Source organism: Clupea harengus, chromosome 15, assembly GCF_900700415.2.
Source record: "Clupea harengus chromosome 15, Ch_v2.0.2, whole genome shotgun sequence".
In the NCBI taxonomy this organism is placed as follows: domain Eukaryota; kingdom Metazoa; phylum Chordata; class Actinopteri; order Clupeiformes; family Clupeidae; genus Clupea; species Clupea harengus.
The window spans coordinates 4,342,566-4,361,993 of NC_045166.1; the positions used below are offsets into that span (position 1 = coordinate 4,342,566).

Genomic DNA, 19,428 nt, shown 5'->3' on the forward strand with positions numbered 1-19,428 from the left:
TTCCTGTTAATAGGGAGTTTATCCTTGCTGCAGTCGCCTTAGTGCTTGTCTGGGGGGTCAGGCTTTGGGTTCTGCAAAGGGCCTAAAGACAGTTTCAATTGTTATTGGCGCTATGTAAATAAAGTTGAATTGAACTTAACTTTTGCGTTTATCTCCTGGGTATATTTTAAGGCTCCAGTCTCCGATTGAACTGAACTTCTGTGTTTATCTCCTGGGGATATTTTAAGGCTCCAGTCTCCAATGTTGCAATGCTGCTCTGCAGGTCGATTGTGATTGGTCATGTTTATGACACCTTGTCCATGTCACCGTGTGCAAATCATGGCCTGCACTTTGAAAATGAGCCAGGACTGTGCCAAAAATAATGTGTTGATGCACTGCAGTCCCCGAAGGCACATTACAAAACACTTGTGACGTGCTCACCAACAAACAGATCAGTTACTGGGATTATTAACAGAGCTTTAACGCTTACATTAAAGCAGCACTATGCAGCAACTAGGTGTTCTACACATTTATTTTTATGGTATTTGGACATGTGAAAGACAGATAAACACACGTGTCCATCCCAATAGCCATCCAGGCAACACACTATGTAGTTCTGTGGTCCGGGGCAGAGCACCCCACAAAAATGTAAAAAAAAGTTTTCACAGCCAATTATATTGCTAAAAGACACCATTTAGTATGTTATTAAGTTTTTATTCAATAGCCAAGTGTGCTAATAGTGTTTTTTGTTAGTTTTTTCCATACCTTTTAGCTAGTTAGTTATGTCACTAGTTTTAGAACCAAACTCCTTATATCTGCTTTAATAAAGTTAAGCTCTGATTCAATTTTAGGTTGAGCTAATCAAATGACTTCCAATATCTTGTGAAATCACAAAAACTCGATTAATTGTTAGCTATACTTTTCTTTTTGTGGTTGCGAGTGTGTGCATTCCCATGATTCATAGGTATGGATGGATGTTTGGTTCTGTACCCCAAAATACCCCAATACACATTATCCCAGGGTACCCGACACTAATATCCCAGGGTACCCCACTCCATTATCCCAGGGTACCCCGACTTCATTATCCCAGGGTATCCGACTCCATTATCCCAGGGTACCCCGACTCCATTATCCCAGGGTATCCGACTCCATTATCCCAGGGTACCCCACTCCATTATCCCAGGGTACCCCGACTCCATTATCCCAGGGTACCCTGACTCCATTATCCCAGGGTACCCCGACTCCATTATCCCACGGTACCCCGACTCCATTATCCCAGGGTACCCCACTCCATTATCCCACGGTACCCCGACTCCATTATCCCAGGGTACCCCTTCTGAGCCAAATGTTTAGCTTTTTCGTTTTCCAGAATTGCACACACAGATAGAAATATGAATTGTGTAATAAATATGACAAAAATATCATACTACACACATGAATTTGCATGGTTATTGGAGGGTAACCCCAGACTGATTGTATTAGTTCAGCCATCTTGAGAAAAAAGAAAACAGATGCAATGAAGATGTATAAATGTCAAACATGATGACATTAAAAAGGTTTAATCAGCATTGTCAAGGAGTTCTCAAAGAGCTTGCCACAGGCTTCAGTTCAAAATGAAAATGCTGGTTTAGCTTTGTCAACATCCAGAAGAAAATGTACAAGATTACAGCTACTACACAACACACATTATTAAACAATCAAGTAAACCACTCCTGTTGGGTTGAATAAAGACTTAAGAACTTTCATAAATATGATCCATCATTTTTTTGCATTTCTTGCACTTTTTTTCTTGAGATTGCCTTGTTTTTTCCCTTGAGGTTTGGCAGATGGTAACTTGGTAGTCTGTGGCTTACTAGGGGATGCCTCTGCCCCCTCAGCTCCCCCCTCAGCTGCCCCCTCTACAACAGGCTTCTCCTGGGGCATTTGGGGGGTTTTACGCGCTGATTTTCCAGCCTGTACTTTTCCAGTGTCTACCTTTGGTTTAGCCATTTCTGGTTTTGTTGTCACAGGTATTGGGTTTGCCTGGACTGGCTGTGGGTTTATTGATTCTAGTTGGTTTGCGTCCACCTTTAACACACTAGGTACAACTGCATCTGGTACAGCTTCCTTTAACACACTAGGTACAACTGCATCTGGTACAGATTCCTTTAACACTCTAGGAACAACTTCATCTGGTACAGATTCCTTTAACACACTAGGTACAACTGCATCTGGTACAGATTCCTTTAACACTCTAGGAACAACTGCATCTGGTACAGCTTCCTTTAACACACTAGGAACAACGGCATCTGGTACAGATTCCTTTAACACTCTAGGAACAACTGCATCTGGTACAGCTTCCTTTGACAAACCTACCTCTGGTGTAACATGATGCTCACATGCTTTCTCTGTGTGGGTATACTCTTGATTGACCTGCTCTGGGGCCTGTACCTCTGGTTTGGCTTCCAAATGGTTTACAGATTGGGCTGTTGGTTGGATCTCCTCTGTTTTAACCTTTTCTGCTTGAATAATTCCTTTTTCTGTGGAGTGCACAATCTCTGTTTCAATTCTATCTGGTTTAATCTGCTCTTGTCCCACCTCTAGGTGGCAGGGACCTGATTCATTGCTCACGGGGACAGCTCCCAGCTGCTCCTCTGCCTCAGAAGGCATCTTAATAGAACATTCCATGGACTCTTCCTCGGTATCTGAGTCCTCTAGTTCAGCTAGGTTTGAGGTGGTAAAAGCGGCAGCAAACTCTTGCAATCGATTCTGCTCAAGTGTCAACCTCTCCATCTCGATAGTGAGACCGAAATCTGGGTCTTTTTCGAGGGCTATTGCAACGGGTTCCTCTGGCACGTTGTCTTGAGACATGTCATGTCGAATGCTTCTGATCTTGGTATACAGGCCCTTCCTCTCTTCCTGCAGAGCCCTGCACAAAGTCTCAAGTTTGTCCACCTTCACGATAAAAATCTCAAATTCCTTTGCTTTCTCTTTTCTCTGTGTCGAAGATAAAGGAACAAATATATCATGTGATTTGATACAATTATAATTATGTATCATAATGTTATTTTCTATTATCTACCACTGACTTGCTTTGATTTGTATGTGAATATTTTAAACGCAGTACATACGTGCTCAATCATTTCCACAAGAGCCTTGTTACAGCTTTCAAAACGTGTTTTCCAGACGCCTGACTCTTTTTCCAGCTGTTTCATCTTCTTGGTCATCTACAAATTGTATATTTTTGCAGTCAACAACAATAGATGTAAAGAAGATATATATACATACATACAACATAACTTAGTATGTTACAGTTTGCTAATGACTTTGAAGAGAAAGGGTAAGATAAAGAATCACAAACCTTCTCCATTTCATTTCTGAAGCTTGTGTACACATTATTACTTTTTGATAGTGTTTCCTGGAATTCATCAAACTTCTGGGAGTACAGAACTAGCTGAAAAGACAAGAGAGAAGATGGGAATGAGACAAAGGAAAGAATGGGATTTAGACAGGCTGCGCTTGACCATTATTATAATAGTTACAATAACTAATTATTGTTTTTCTAAGTAATATGACCTACTTAGCATACACAAATAATATCAACCAATAACAGAAAAACAAGTGTAAAAGTGTAAACACAGCACAGAAACAAAAGCAAATAAACAGGTGTTGTGCTCTTATATGAATATGAGGCCTAAAACGTACAGGGTATACGGATATATTCTCAACTGACATAGCAAATAAGATATGAATAACATAATACCAATGTTCTACTCATCCTTAGTTTTTATTTGCTTACTGTTTTTTTTTTATTAAAAATAAATTGATACTGTAGGATGATGCACTGATTAAGGGGAATTGTCACATGTTTATGTTCTCATATTTTGACCTTTTACTAAAGATGTTATTGTTTTATGTATTGGAGTACCATTTTACTGTCTACTGTTCACCTACTATGGTTGGGACATAGTGGAAGTGAAGAATGTCCATTAAACAAAATGGACAATGAGATATGGAAAATGACACACATCTCGGCTTGCCTTTAATCAGACACTATGTCAATCCCATCTTAAATAGAATAAACCACACACTACCACTCACTAACCTAATGCTAACGTTTGCCCCATAGACTAGGCCTATAACATTACATCCAGCCTAGAATATCTTTAGCTTTCTAAACTTAGCTCGTAAAACTCTGAGGTTGCCTGTCTGTAATGCATGCATCAGAAGCAGATTTATTGGCCAAGTATGTTAACACACACAAGGAATTTGGATCCAACCGCTGGTGTCAAGCAATACAGACAATATACATATTATTTACAGACAATACAAAATATGCAAGCAACATACAGATTATATAAAAGACAAAAAATATACATAAAGTGCAAGTGTGTGTTGTAGTGCAAACAACAATAATATGCATCACGTATGGGAATTAAACTGTGATGTATAAGTAGTCATACCGGTCAGCTATTTATTTGTCATATCCTTTGGCTATAATAACTTCACACAAGGCCCAAACAAAAGAATCGCTAAATGTCTGTATCGACCAAATCAAACTTCATCAGGCACCTGAAAATGCACCCAGATAGTTCAGTCATTGGTCATTGGTAATGTAAAAGTTAATGTTAGCGCATATGGATGGTTAGCAAACATGTTTGACTCAGCATCAACTACGTATATCCTTAGTCAGTGAGTTTCTGGACTGCTTGTATATGGCTCTATCCCCACTCCTTAGTCAGTGAGTCTCTGGACTGCTTGTATAGGGCTCTATCCCCACTCCTTAGTGAGTCTCTGGACTGCTTGTATATGGCTCTATCCCCACTCCTTAGTCAGTGAGTTTCTGGACTGCTTGTATAGGGCTCTATCCCCACTCCTTAGTCAGTGAGTTTCTGGACTGCTTGTATATGGCTCTAACCCCACTCCTTAGTCAATGAGTCTCTGGTCTGCTTGTATAGGGCTCTATCCCCACTTCTGGACTGCTTGTATAGGGCTCTATCCCCACTCCTGGACTGCTTGTACTTGTATAGGCCTCTATCCCCACTCCTAGACTGCTTGTATAGGCCTCTATCCCCTTGGCCTCTATCCCCTTGGCCTCCTTGGCCGGACCAAGTTTCAGTCTGGCTGTGAACCATGCCTTACTATTTTATGTGTGTAGCCACATGTGTTTGGGACATTTTATCATGTTCCTGTGTCACAACAGAGATTTTAAAAGTTGTGATATAGATAAATACAAATAGATACAAATAACTTCCATATATAGGCATAGTTCACAGTAGATAGCAAGCTAGTCTCAATTGTTTACACAAGTGAAGTTAACGTTAGCCTGTGTTTAAAGCACACCATGTCTCATGCTAACCAATCACTGAAATAAATTAGATTTTGATAAATAATATATATTAAAGATCCATACATATTGTGTTCATTTGAGCCAGCTGAATTTTGTACTGAAGTATGTTGAAATTAGATCTATACTGTATGTCATTACACACAGTTACAATCACGCCATTTCTATAACATACATCTGCTTAATGTTTATAACACGAGGTAAGCTCACTTCTTTGTTAATTTGTAAGCATAAATTGTAATTGGTAGTTGTGCAAATCGAAATGTCTCTGCTTTTATGCCACTGTATGTTCAACGTCATTAACAATTCATTGATCAAGAAAACTTTCACACAAGGTTATTTATAACATGACTGGAACAGCAGTGACTTGCGTGGGCTAACATATAATTTTTCCTAGCAATACATTTGCGTTAATGGTTGCCCAATCTGAATTTGATGGTAATTAATCATCCATACATATTGTGTTCCTTTGAGCCAGTGGGGTTTTCTATTGAAAGATACTGAGATTTGATCCACCAGTGTTGTGGACCATGACATGTATGGCGTGTATGTCATGACAGTAACTTTATAGCAACTTTATAGACATTTTTTGTCAAAGAGTTCTAGTATTTATGTTCCTCCAATGTTCAAGTATGCACCTCTACCTAAACATCTAGATGGTCATCTTCACTATGGACATCTGGCCTTCAGCACAGAGGACGGTACAAAGTACACAGATCGAAGTAGACTTGTGAAGATCTTTGAACCACTGTTGATGGTCATCAGGCTCGGTTACAAAACCATTTCTGAAGAGTTTGGACTTCACCAATCCATTTCCAGGCAGATAGTGTACAAATCAAGAAAGTTCAGCACCATTCTCACCCTCACTAGGAGTTGCTATCCAGCTAAAAATCCCCTCCAAGAGCAAGACAGAATATGTAACAAGTGGTCAAAAAGCAATCGGTCGTAACATCTAAGGATCTGCCTTTTTGCACTGCCTTATGACAATATCCATCAGTCCACTATCAGGAGAACACTGAACCAGGATTGTATGCATGGGAGGGTACCAAGGAGGATAGCCCTTTTCTCCAAGAAGAACATTGCTTTCTGTTCAAGGTTAGCTGAAGATTATCTAGATGAGGTAGAATATTACTGTACACATAATGTGTGGACAAATTAGTCAAAACTTACAGTGACTTTATTATGAATGTATTCCCCCATGATGTGCATCCAGTGGTCCTGCACATTGGGATAGTGTTTCCCTGTGAGGAATGATAGTTGCACTGCTGTAATTATGGGCTTTAATTCCTATTAATATTGATATTTCTGACCAAACTATGACCCGATGACAATGTAGGACGAGCTGTGAGTGTACTTGACACAGCTACATATTCACCCGTGCCTGCATCACTGTGAGTGTACTTGACACAGCCTCATATTCACAACAAATAGCCAGGTGTTTACCTGTTTCTTCATGTGCAATTCCTGCTCCTTCAATGTGTAGCATTTCTTTGTTTTTTCAATGGCCTCTTTAAGCAACTACCAACAAAAACACAAAGAGGTTATTTTGTTCATCATTTAAGGATCACTGACCATTCCAATTTGAAGTAAAAAATACTTTTGTTTGTACATTAATAAAATCAAGTTTGAACATGTATACAGCTCTCAAAAGCTGACTAGAACTTCAAAAGAACACTGATCTGAACACCTCCTGAATTTAAATAATATATCTGCTGTGTAGATTCACATTCACATTAGACTCACATATTCTTTTTCCGTCTTGTGTTTGACCTCGGCTTCCTTAAGCAATAGGTTGGCTCGTTCATATTTGGTTTCAGCCAGTTTCTGCTGGATATCATGATGTTTGAAGATCTTTTCTAAGCTCTAAATGAAAAAAAAAAACAGAAAACAAGAGTTCACAGACAGTACATGCTATACGTTCAGTTCAGGCAATCCAGATTTGCCATATGATATGTTATTACTTAGGTTTTATATCAGCCTTGGCCTTACTTTGTAAGATATTCTACCGCAAGGAAGGAGCCTGAATTTTGACACAGGCTGCATTTACTTACTTCTTCCCTCTGCTCATACTGGCGAATGATGGAGTTCAGTTTTTCAGCCAGGACTGAGTTCTCCTGGCACAGCTTGTTGTTGCGGTTGCTATGCTCTTCTATCTGAGCCTGGATGTCAGTCAGCGTGTTCTGAAAGTGAGTGGTGATCTCCTTTCTCTTCATCTCGTCCTCACGACTCCTTTGGAGGTTTTCGCCCTGCAAGCCAATAGAAGTTCAACATCAGCCAGCATTCATTGTAAGATTGGACCCTTCCCCAGCCCCTCCCTCCCCCTATTATGAGACTGTGAAATGTGTTCATCCCTTTTCAGTGGTAGTATGGCAAAGTGGCCAATCTTCTGCCATTTCGAGCTATCACTTTGAATAAATACATATGACAATGTGGTTACAATGGAATGCTATGTGGCAAAGAAGCCAATGTGCGAATATAAAACATGAAGCAATCACACTGTTACACTCACTACTTTTTTAATTAGAATCATGAGACACTACATATACTGTGGGCATCACAAGAAATCTTTACCAAATGATGACTGCTATTTTCTCACGTATAATTATATACTTCAAAAGAGACTATTTAAGATTTAAAACGAAATAGCTAGTATTTTAATATTATAATTTAAATGTTCTCCCATCTTGACACATCTCATATTTGTTTGTGTTAGGGCTGTATGATCTATCATGTGCTGGGCAAGGGTAAGCCATCCTCTGCTGATGTTGAACAATCACAGTTTAAATTTTTATTCAGGAAATCCAACTCTATTTTTTTTTATTCAACCTCAAATGTATGGAGTTAAATGGTATGTGGGTTTAATAGATACACATACACTATATTTTGGTGACAGTAGTGGATACTAAGACAATGTAGTATACATTATACACAGCCAGCATGTGCAACTTCATTACTGTTGCTTGTATCTCTATTCTTAGGGTTAGGGTCATTGCTGTTTGGTGGTTTGGACTGTTGTCAATCCAACACAAAATGTTTATGTCAAAAAGTATGTAATTATATTAAATCAATTTGATATTGATATCTTTCGTATTAATAGTAATATGCATCAGTACCTTTCTTACTCATACCAAACCAACATAAATTCCTGATATAGCAGCACTCATCACAGCATACACCAGACTTTCAGTTGGTACAAGCTCAGAAGAGACATTCACTGATAAACCTTCAAAATGAAATGCTGTTCTACACAGATCCGCTGTTCTATCTGCACCACACGCATTGCACTCGCACATTGGGGTCATGTGTGTACACAGCTTCACAACAATTTGGACAAAATGCACTGACACAAAAAAGTAGAGATGTAGAGATGATTGGAGAGCAGTTAGCACTCACCTTCAGTGTCCTGTGGTAGCGCTGAAGCTCTCTGCAGAGGCCCTCCAGCTTGGTGCGAGCCAGGACAGCATTGCTCAGGTCGAACTGGAGCTGATCTTTCTGCATCATCAGATTGATGTTCTTCCTCTGCTCCCCCCGCTGATGCTCCAGCTATGGAAATCACATGTTTAGTGTAAGTTGCGCTCCTTCTTTATCCATCTAATGAAATTCAAGGTCATCTTTAGCAAGCCTCAGGAAAAGTTGAATATTTAGAAGCGGAGTAGAAAATGTGGCAAAGCCATGGCAAAGCTAACACTAAAAAAGACAATGCAATGAGAATTTTTTGAAATGATGTACGTGTTATTTGAATATAGAGCGGGGAAGTGAGATCTGATCCCAAGTGGTCAATGGAGACGCATGTGGAGACACATCCTAATGCCAGATGTGAACTGATGTACTTGAGATCGGATGACCCACGCCCCAATGCCAGGTGTTACATGAGTGTTGGAGTGGTGTCGATATCTCAAAAGCGGTAGGAGCAGAACTCTTGCCAAGAAACAGGTGGAGTAAGAATAATAATGCTTTACAGTGCTTTGTCACTGAGCAGTCAAACTAATAAATATTATATATACTGTATATTATAAAAATATTCTGTATAAAGAACATCTAAAATATGCCTTGTAGTGCTGCTTGATTTACTACAGCCTTCGGAAGCACATAGCTGTAAAGTGCTTACACGTACATGGTGTATAAGCAAAAGGGTTAGAGCGACTGTCATGAATATTGTCAGTCCACAAACGAAAAATGTAGCCGTGCCAATGCGTTTGTTCTAAATAGGTCTGAATGGTATATTGTACATCATGTAATGTTGAATGGATTACTGAAAATGTTATTACACTGTGGTTAGCAAACCACATATTTTTTTTGGTCAATCGATTTTTTCTTGAGGAGAGAATACATTCAAAAGTAAAAATTTGCCATGGATTTGACATCACTGCTTCTTACGCTTCATAAATGCTCAAAAAGGGTATAAATATGTCAATGTCCAGTACTGTATTTTTTTTTTAAAGAAAGTTCGAATAATGAAATACAGCTATCCCTGGTGACTCCCACTCACCTGCTCAGCATACTTCTTCAGGATGATCTTCATTTTCTCCTCTGGTGATTTAATCTTGTCCAGACTCTGAAGGAGTTGGGTGATGTCATTCCCTGCATGGACATGAAGCATAACAGTAACTAAGTTTGAATGCATCCACTACTGGTGATTTTGTGTTAACAATAAGATGAAAATACGTGAAAAAGGTTTGTGAATTTTGAAAATGTACGTTTCTTTATTTCATTTCTGTTTTGTTTGAGCTGATGTAAATGCAGACATATCATCTTTGTCTATCTAGATATTATTAGTTAAATTATTAGAGATTATTTATTAGCGGCCAAGGCTGATTTGATCTATTAGTATATTCTACCAGGTAATTATAAGATCCCAGTGATCATCGGAGACTACTGTCATGAGAAGTTTAACATTACACTGAATCTCTTCGATTTATGTAAGGCTGCTTATTTGGGTACTTGTTCTTTAGCTGATAACATGACCATTGTTCCACTCAGTGTTGGCATGGTTGAGAATCCTCTATGGGCTCTAAATCTACCTACCAGATTGTTTCTGGGGCTTCTTTGCTGCCTCTTTGCTTGATCTGGTACCACGAGCCGATCCAGATCCGTCTTTCCCATCCCCACCGGGCTCCTCCTGCTTCTGGTCACCCCTATCTTCACCCGCCTCCAGACTGGAGATCTGCTGCTCCATGAGCGAGGCTGCAGACCCGTAGGTTTTGATGATATCCTCCAGCTGTTCGTTGAAGACCTCCATGGGGTCAGTGTCTTCATTCTCACTGTCATTCCCTGGATCAGGGCTTCCTGATGTACACTGAGCATTTTTCTCCATGACTTTTGAATCTTGAAGAATCAAAGAAAGGGAGGAAGAGAGAGAGAGACAAAGAAAGAGACAGATAAACAATACGAGTGTGTAAGGGAAACCACTAAGAAAATAAAGACATATGGACTGTGAAAATGTGGCGACAAACATTTTGAGTAATTTCCTTATCATGTTTATGACATAAAATTGCAGTTACAGTCCTCTAAAACATGTTTCGGCTGACATTTATGACAACTTAAGACATCATTCAAGCAACCAAAAAAGTAGGAGTTTATTAAGTGTCCCACTAGGGGTGGGCGATATGACTAAAATCTTCTATCACGGTATATGTAATTTTATATCACGGTTACGGTATATATCACGGTTTATTATACGTAGGGTGACCAGATTTGGGTTTTTGAAAAAGTGGACACTTCAGCGGTGGCGAAATGTGTCCACAGACATTTATTTATTGACCCTTAAGAACACTAAGGTGCAGAAACAATACTGCCTCAATAGGCTATTGGCCTAAGCAATAGTGGCCAGTATCCATTGAATCTTTAAATAGTAAAATAAAAGCAAAGTGTATGTAAAAAAAAAAAGAAAAAGGAAAAATCTTTCTGTGGCATTTAGTCCAGTGCTTATGTTTCAGTGGTTCTATTAATGTTCAATGTTCAATGGTTCTATTTAACTCAAGTGTTAAAACTTTCTTTTCAATGTGTGTCCATATGTTAACGCAATAATGATGAGATATTTTCTTTATATGGCCACATATTAAAATAAAAAAATTAAGAAGTTGGCCATTACACATAGACATATATACCGTAATTTCCGGACTATTGAGCGCACCTGAATATAAGCCTCACGCACTGAATTTTTTTAAAATAATTATTTTTAACATAAATAAGCCGCACATGTCTATAAGCCGCAGGTGCCTACCGCAACATTGAAACAAATTAACTTTACACAGGCTAAAATGAATATCAAAACTAATACAATAGTTAGTTTTGCCAGTTAGATAAGTGCACTGTTGCTTTAAGAGCGCACAGTCGCAAGAGTCAATCAGAAACTAGAACGTTAGATTGAAGACAGACGCTAGTTTGAAACCAGTGAGCTAAAGAACTTGAAGACTGGATTTGTATTGTTGTAAACTTTTATTTTATTTTCTAAAGTGTTTTGAGTTGTGTTCTGTCTACGCTGGTAGACTGTGGTTATTTTGACATTAGTTAAGTTATTGAGAGATACTGAGAAATCGCGTGGAGCTAAGCATCCATGCGGCTGCATCCATGCTAGCATCCTAGCTCCACAAAGCCACCGTAAACACAAAGCCACCGTATACAGTCACAGGTATCATAATCCATAAATTAGCCGCATCGTTGTTTAAGCCGCGAGGTTCAAAGCGTGGGAAAAAAGTAGCGGCTTATAGTCCGGAAAATACGGTACATAGACGCTCCATTGACCGCCTCAGCCCGTTGCTGCGACGTGCTAACGTGATGACGAGGTGATGACTGGTCTGTAAACAGACGCAAGTAAATCATGGAGCTGCAGTTTTTCTGGATAAAAAGCACTATAGATAGCGTTTATATTTCTCAACCGATTTCACTGAGTCGTTTTTATATTCAAGGGTTTATGATCTACGTGGAGTACCAAAAAAAATATTACTAAGAATCTTGTTGGTTTGGCCGTAATCGCCGTTGACATACATACATGTATATGATAATCGCTGCTAGACGCTCACTGTTCTTGTGCTCTCACAGCTCATTCACTTTGAAATACTGAAAAATAAATGCCTACACTAGACACTTTTCAGTCCATATTTTTCAGTATATTGAATCTTGCCCAACAGTCGAGGATTACTCAACAAGTAGGCATGACAGTCCTTGCAGGTTATGTGCTTAAAAATTGTACTGGGTATCGTATTATACGGCTCTTCAGAATGTTCAAAAAAGTTTCGTTGATTTGAATGGGCCACCCCAACGTTCGCAGGTGTGTAATTTCTTTATTTTCACTGGTGCGAAAATGTAATGACCGCTGACCATCTTTCATATCATTCCGCAAGTAGTCGGTCATTTAACGTAACAGGAAGTAATGGGTTGCTACGCAACACCTGAAACTTTAGAGTTCTATTTTATTTCTCAGCAGAAATCACAAAACGGCTACAAAATCGTTAAAGAGGTATTTTTGGAGGAATGTCTATTGTTTTGGCGAGTTACTGTATAATAAGAGGGATGAAGTATAGTTCGGAGGTCATTATCTAAAAATAAATCGATTGGATTTCAAAATAAGAGTATACCGCGGTTGAAACGGTATGGCCAAATCTCTCCCGGTAGACACATTTCTACCGTTGCACGGTATATACCGTCATACCGCCCAGCCCTATGTCCCACAGTAGTTTATTTCATGGTTTGTTTTTGCTCACCAACAGGGCTTGCTGAAAACAAAAGGTACTGTTCTTTTGTATGTTCAGACTGAGAAAAGCATGGCATGTCATTAGAGTATTTGAAGTGTGTCAAATGTGTAAATGTTGGTTCATGGAAAATATGCAAAGGCACATGTTCAAAACACACTAAAATATCCACCTTTCTGTCAAATTACAGAAGATAATACAAGTTGTTACAATATTGAAACACATTAATATGAATAAGACTAAACAACATTTTTACTGGCTTGTGAGCATCAAAGTTAATGGAAACAATTAAAGTTCAGTCTATAAACCTATTATGAGGCACTCATAATGAACAGGAAAGACAATATGGCATATTTTGGGAGTGCAATATCATTTAAATTGGAAGCTACTTAAGTGAAGCGATGTTTTCAGAAACACTAGTGCTCTCCAGTAAGCCATGATAAAATTAGCAACCCCTACCCCCACCCCCAACACACACACACACACACACACACACACACACACACACACACACACACACACACACACACACACACACACACACACACACACACACACACACACACACACACACACATTCCAGCAAAGAGCCACATAGCACCTGTTCTGAAATAACACACTATTTTTGGACCTTTGTCATTTTTTCCAACTCCAAACCACTGCCAGTGGATTTAAATGATAACTCCCGTATCACAAACTGTGTGGCAAAAAAATAATGAAATATAAAACTGATATTCTGGGGGTTATCTATCTCAAAACATGTAATTCTTCAGTTAATGTTTCACTTCCAATGTTGTAGGCAGCACCGTCACACCCCATATGATGACAGCCTTCACTTCAGTGACTTTAATCAAAGTACAGTCTCTACCTATACAGCATGCATACATTAAACATGCAGGTTGTACGCAATTGAACATAATTATAACAGTGAAACTCACCACGTGTAAGAATGCAGGACAGATGAAGCAAGTTACTCCACAGAAGCAAAGGAGAGAAAGAGAGGAGAGGAGAGGGCAGGCTCTAATGGAACTGATATCTCAAACAACAGCTGCGACAGACAACTTCCCAAAATAGTTTCAGAGACAAGTCCAAATTTAACTAAATTTACTAGTTGTGCCTAGTGGCAAAGAGGTGTCATAGCATTTGCAATAGATATCACTAGTGCACAAAACAAAAAGAAAGCATAGACAAAAAGGTAGAGAGCAGAAAACAGATCTTTCACGCGTACACAATTTCAAATACATATTTCAACAACAAATCCCCTTACTTTCACTCAAACACATTAGTGTATACTAGGGGTGGCACAGAGTATATGAGTATTCAAACACATTAGTGTATACTAGGGGTGGCACAGAGTACACGAGTATTCACACACATTAGTGTATCCTAGGGGTGGCACAGAGTACATGAGTATTCGAGTAATTGAGCAGCTACATCAGTTCTCATTAATCACGTGATTCTAATGTAAGAACTGAAAATTGGTTGGTTTCTAAATATTGTTGACTGTTAGTAGGCATATTGACTACATTTCCCATACTGCTTTGTTTGGAGTCTGGGGTGTAGCAGGTTTTGGAGGGAGTTTAGGGCAGAGAAGAAGAAGAGTGTTTTGGATGTTGCTGGAGAAGTAAAGCCTATCAGTTCTGAACTCGTCTGTCTCTGTGAAATTCTTGCCAATACCACGTAATAACTCCTCCCAAGGATATCAAGTTTTACACTAACTCTCTCACACACTCAGCTTTCAGTCAGAGCCCTTGATAAACAAGAGAAAGTTCTTTGATAAAACAGAAAATGGCTAATTAATGTGCAGCAATTGTGAGTTGTGGACGGATTTCTAAAAATGGCTCAAACATCAATTCTGTCATACATTAGGCTACTACACTAATGCGGCTAAGCAAATATGACTCATTTAATTGTTTACTCGATTGGGCTTAGGCTACTAAAGATGACCAGGTTTCACAGAATACAGAAAGAGCACTATATAGTTAAATATATATCACCTCTAATATATGTATTTGAAAATCACATTGATGAAGTATTGTAGAATGAAGAGTTCTCTGCCATAACCACTCAGTGCCTGTAGTCGATTATCGAATGGAGGCGCTCCTCTTTGAGTGTCCTCTCTAGCACCACCTGGTAGGCCAATCGACTACAGGCACTGAATGGGGTGCTATGTCAGAGACAGGTAAAACTATATGGAGTCCACTAAATATCAGCAAATTCTGTAGACAATATCACAGAAAAACCGAAGGCTCAAAAACTGTGTCTGGCATCCTGGATCCACTCTCCTCCATACTCATGATGGGTTAGAACACAAACAGATGGGTTAGAAATAACAGATAGATCTAATGATACACCTTGACAAGATTTCACATATCTTAGTTTAAGTTCAGGTTAATTCACGACCCCAAGTAGCAGTGGTGGAGGAAATACTGAAGTTTAGTACTTAAGTAAAAGTACAAGTACCCAGGAAGATAAAAGTAAAAGTAAAAGTACTACATCAACAATCCTACTTAATTAAAGTAAAAAGTACTTACTTTTAAATTTACTTTAAGTATTAAAAGTAAAAGTACTCACGCAATGGGTTGTCTCTCAATGTCTATGCTGTGCCATTTTGATAAAGAAAACGCTACTGGTAATAAATGCCTCTACAGATGTCACTACTAGTAATAATTATAAGCAACAACATTTGTTAATTGGAAAGGTTGGTGTACTTATTGTGCCTACCATCTGTAATACTGTTCACACTATATCTTACAATTCTGCGGATGACAAGTTATCTACCAGGGATTATTTGCAAAGTTAAAACCATTAAGCCAAACCAATAAAGACACCATGTGATATCTTTAAATCTTTTATTTAATTGTAAACGTGTAAAAAAGGGAAACATGGAACATGAAAAACAAATGTGATTGTAAAACTGGACAGAACAAGGCACGCTAGCTTGACATAGCTAACCTACCAGCTTTATCTTACCACTACGTTAAATATATAATGAAGGTCCAATCATGATTTTTTATGCTATTGCTGTATGTCAACATGCATTTCGCTAGATAACATTATAATATCATGTCAGTAAACGAATTAAATACATATATCAATATTCAAAAGTCAGGGACATTAACTTAGCATAGCAATCACTCTGCTTACCTTGATATGCTACTTTAAATTTGAGGGCGAATTATTGAAGGCTAGCAACTCCTTTTTTTGAGGGAGACAGGAAACGCATTGAAACCTCCAGGAGTCATTCTTGGGGCCTTTGAACTCGAACATATCTTTTAAATAGGGCCAAGGGTGGCTCATATCCGAGGGCTCAGTTCAGGCCGACTCTGGATCCATGTTGAATAGGCAGTAGTCAGGCTGAATGTTCAACTATAACAGGCAAAGCTACCGCTAGTGCTGCTGCCAAACGCGCACTCTGATATCATTGGAGTTGATAGAGCCACCTGATTGGTTTAAACTTCCAAAACAGCAACGCAATCCATAGTTTTTTGTAGACAACATTTTGGCGAAACTATGTTCATAAAATGTAACGAGTAACAGCACATATTGTAGAAATGTAGCTGAGTAAAAGTATAGATAATAGCTAAAAAATGTAATGGAGTAAAAGTAAAAAGTATGCACTATTGTTTTTACTTAAGTAAAGTACAGATACGTACAAATTTACTTAAGTAAAGTAACAAAGTAAAAATACTTCGTTACATTCCACCACTGCCAAGTAGTCTGTGAGAACTTCAACCACAGGCTCACTTTTTCAGCAGCCTCAGACAACTCCTTTAAAGCTCCTTTGAGGGACCGTCCTCGAAAACCAAAATCCAGCAGAAGAGTTGTGGTTGATTTAGATACAAAGCCTCTAACACCTATCTCCACTGATCTTGTGTTTGCTTGCCAGCTTTGTTCACCTTACTTCAGCTACCAGTTCTGTATACTTCAGCTTCTTCCTTTCAAATGCTTCCTGAATCACATCTTCGAAGGGAATTGTTAACTCAATAAAGTAAACATTGCGCTCACACTCAGAATACAACACAATGAATGGTCTAATAGCAGTCATAACAGCACACTGTGGAACTTGAAGTTGTCTACCGACATCAGCCAGCAATAATCAATCCCACACTTAGCCCCATTTGCCAGTCCTGTTAGTATGTGCCTCGTGTCCACTTTTCTGCCTCCATTCAATATGAATTGGGAAGTGTCTCCGTTGAAGCATCCGACAGACCGTGTGATCGTACCATAACGCCTGTCTCAGACGGATGCATTGATCCGTCAACATTGACACTTTGAATGGGATGACGTCATCCGTTGACGAACTAAATTGTAGTTCCGTTGCGTTGCTGGCGCCAGAAGTTGGAAAATGTTCAACGCATGCGTCAGCCAATCAAATCGCATTTATGCAAATACAGCAGCGCAGGCGCTCGCCAATCAAAGCACATTTATGCTAATATCTAAAGAGTGAAACGCTGAAAAAAAAGATGGCAGACTAAACTCCGTAGATGGTCATATTTGTACATAAAAGTTGTTTGTTTGACTATTTTTGCTTAGATTTTTTAAGTTACCAAGAAATAGACACTGTACAATGTAACAACCCTGTTATTGTAACTGAAAAATACATATGAGGGGATTTGCAAGGTGTCTGAGCCAGCTATCTAATGTTAGCATGCTAGCAATGTAACTACCCATAAGGTAAACAGCTCGCTAGCGGCTTTATTGGTTGTTGACCTGTCAATCTCACTATAAACGTCTCCGTTATCAACACAACCCCATGCGCCAGATACGCCCTCCATCATCCGTCAAGCATCCGTCAAGCAACGCATCCGTGTGAGCCAGCCGTAAGGACATTTCAGTACCACTGCACCTCTAGTCCTGGTTCTGTAAATGGGAACCAAATAAAGTGGCTTGGACCAAGCCATACACTATCCAGGGCAACAAACTCAATACTCAATAATATCAAATATCAAAACAATAAACATAATATGTAGTCGAGCATAGTTGAAACCGGTAATACATTTCATGAGAGATAACAAACAAAACTTCCCAGTCTAGCCTATTTTTTCCTTTTTTGGACAGACTTATTTTGAAAAGGCCTGGCCATAATCCAAGTTTTACTCTTTAGTCACATATATGAAAACCTAGGAAATCCACATCAGTCAGGTAAAGAAAAGCATTACTTTCTTCTTTTATTCTTCTACTGGGCATCCATCCAACATCAGGCATTAGTGTGTGCATTAGTATCACATAATACTTTCGTCTTATAATATCATCATCATCATTGTTTATTCAGGGAGAAATTGACTGAGCACAGGGCTCTTTTGCAGCAATGCCCTGATTGAGGCCACATAGTACAGAAGAACAATACATAAACAAACCACAACAAAACGAAACAGACAAAATAAATAAAAAAAAAACACACCAAACAACTCAGAAATTAAGCATAAAAAATAAATAAATAAAATAACATAAAGTAAAAAAATTAAATCAGAGAATCATTCAAAACAACAGCATTGAGGCACATCCTTATTATCTAAAAGGCTCTTAAATTGGTTGACAGACAAATACTTGGTTAATTTCAACTCCACTTGAATAGTGTTCCATTAATGGGAAGCAAAGAACTTAAAAGCTATTTTACCTATATTAGTTTTTGTAAGGGGGATTTCAAGGGAGATGAGGCTCTGTGACCGTGTATTATGACAGATGGATTTTAATTTTAAAAGTGACATGAGATAATTAGGCAGTTTTCCCACTAAGGCTTTATAAACAAATAAAAGACAGTGTTTTTCCCTCCTGTCTGCTAGAGGGGACCAACCAACATTCTTGTATAAGTTACAGTGGTGGGTCCTGAAAGCGTCTCCTGTAACAAAGCGAATAGCACTATGGTAAACAGAGTCCAGGAGTTTTAAGGTAGAGGGTGCAGCATACATGTAAACAATGTCACCATAGTCAAGAACTGACAAAATTGTTGATTGCACTATTTCCATTCGGTTTTCAAAAGTAAAACAAGATCTTATTCTATAAAGAGCACCCAGTTTAATTTTAACCTTCTTAGCTAGGTCAAGAACATGTGATTTAAATGAATATCTGTACCAGTCCTGTCAGTTTCAGCAGTTCTTTCTGTAAGGTCTGAACCTTTTGCAGTTAGGCAATCTGTATTTGGTCTAGATTTGGCCTATGTATCATATCATATCAGAAAGCTCTTCTTGATTTAGACTGCTCATTAGCCTAAAAATTTTCATTCCAAACGAGTGTGGAAAACAGTAATTTTTTTCTGTTTTTGTAACAAAACCAAAATGAATTACATCCATTTTTGATTATTCATGTTGGATTCTGTATTTCATTGTTGCTCCAACACTGGCATTTACAAACAGCTTATGTCATCAAATTTGAAATGTAGGCCTAATTTTCAGCTAATGAAACATAGAAAATAATTATACACGGAGATGT

General features: G+C 38.7%; 1 protein-coding gene across 1 annotated transcript; it reads right to left on the reverse strand.

The window, feature by feature from the left end:
* Positions 1–1,504: 1,504 nt before the first annotated feature.
* Positions 1,505–14,040, reverse strand: txlnba (taxilin beta a). Its single transcript, XM_031581866.2, has 10 exons — positions 13,935–14,040; positions 10,331–10,630; positions 9,795–9,886; positions 8,699–8,848; positions 7,357–7,551; positions 7,049–7,168; positions 6,749–6,823; positions 3,320–3,412; positions 3,090–3,185; positions 1,505–2,955 (listed from the first exon to the last, which is right to left on the reverse strand). The coding sequence occupies exons 2-10, from the start codon at positions 10,617–10,619 to the stop codon at positions 1,738–1,740; spliced, it is 2,328 nt and encodes a 775-aa protein (XP_031437726.1). The 5' UTR covers positions 10,620–10,630; positions 13,935–14,040; the 3' UTR covers positions 1,505–1,737.
* Positions 14,041–19,428: the final 5,388 nt, after the last annotated feature.

What these genes read in the sequence shown, in the direction of transcription:
- txlnba (XM_031581866.2), bottom strand. Translation starts at nt 10,619, where the DNA reads ATGGAGAAAAATGCTCAGTGTACATCAGGAAGCCCTGATCCAGGGAAT. An exon ending in AGTATGAGCAGAGGGAAGAA is followed by an intron (nt 7,169 to 7,356) that starts GTAAGTAAATGC and finishes TTTTTCATTTAG; the next exon opens with AGCTTAGAAAAGATCTTCAA. An exon ending in ACAAGACGGAAAAAGAATAT is followed by an intron (nt 6,824 to 7,048) that starts GTGAGTCTAATG and finishes TTTTGTTGGTAG; the next exon opens with TTGCTTAAAGAGGCCATTGA.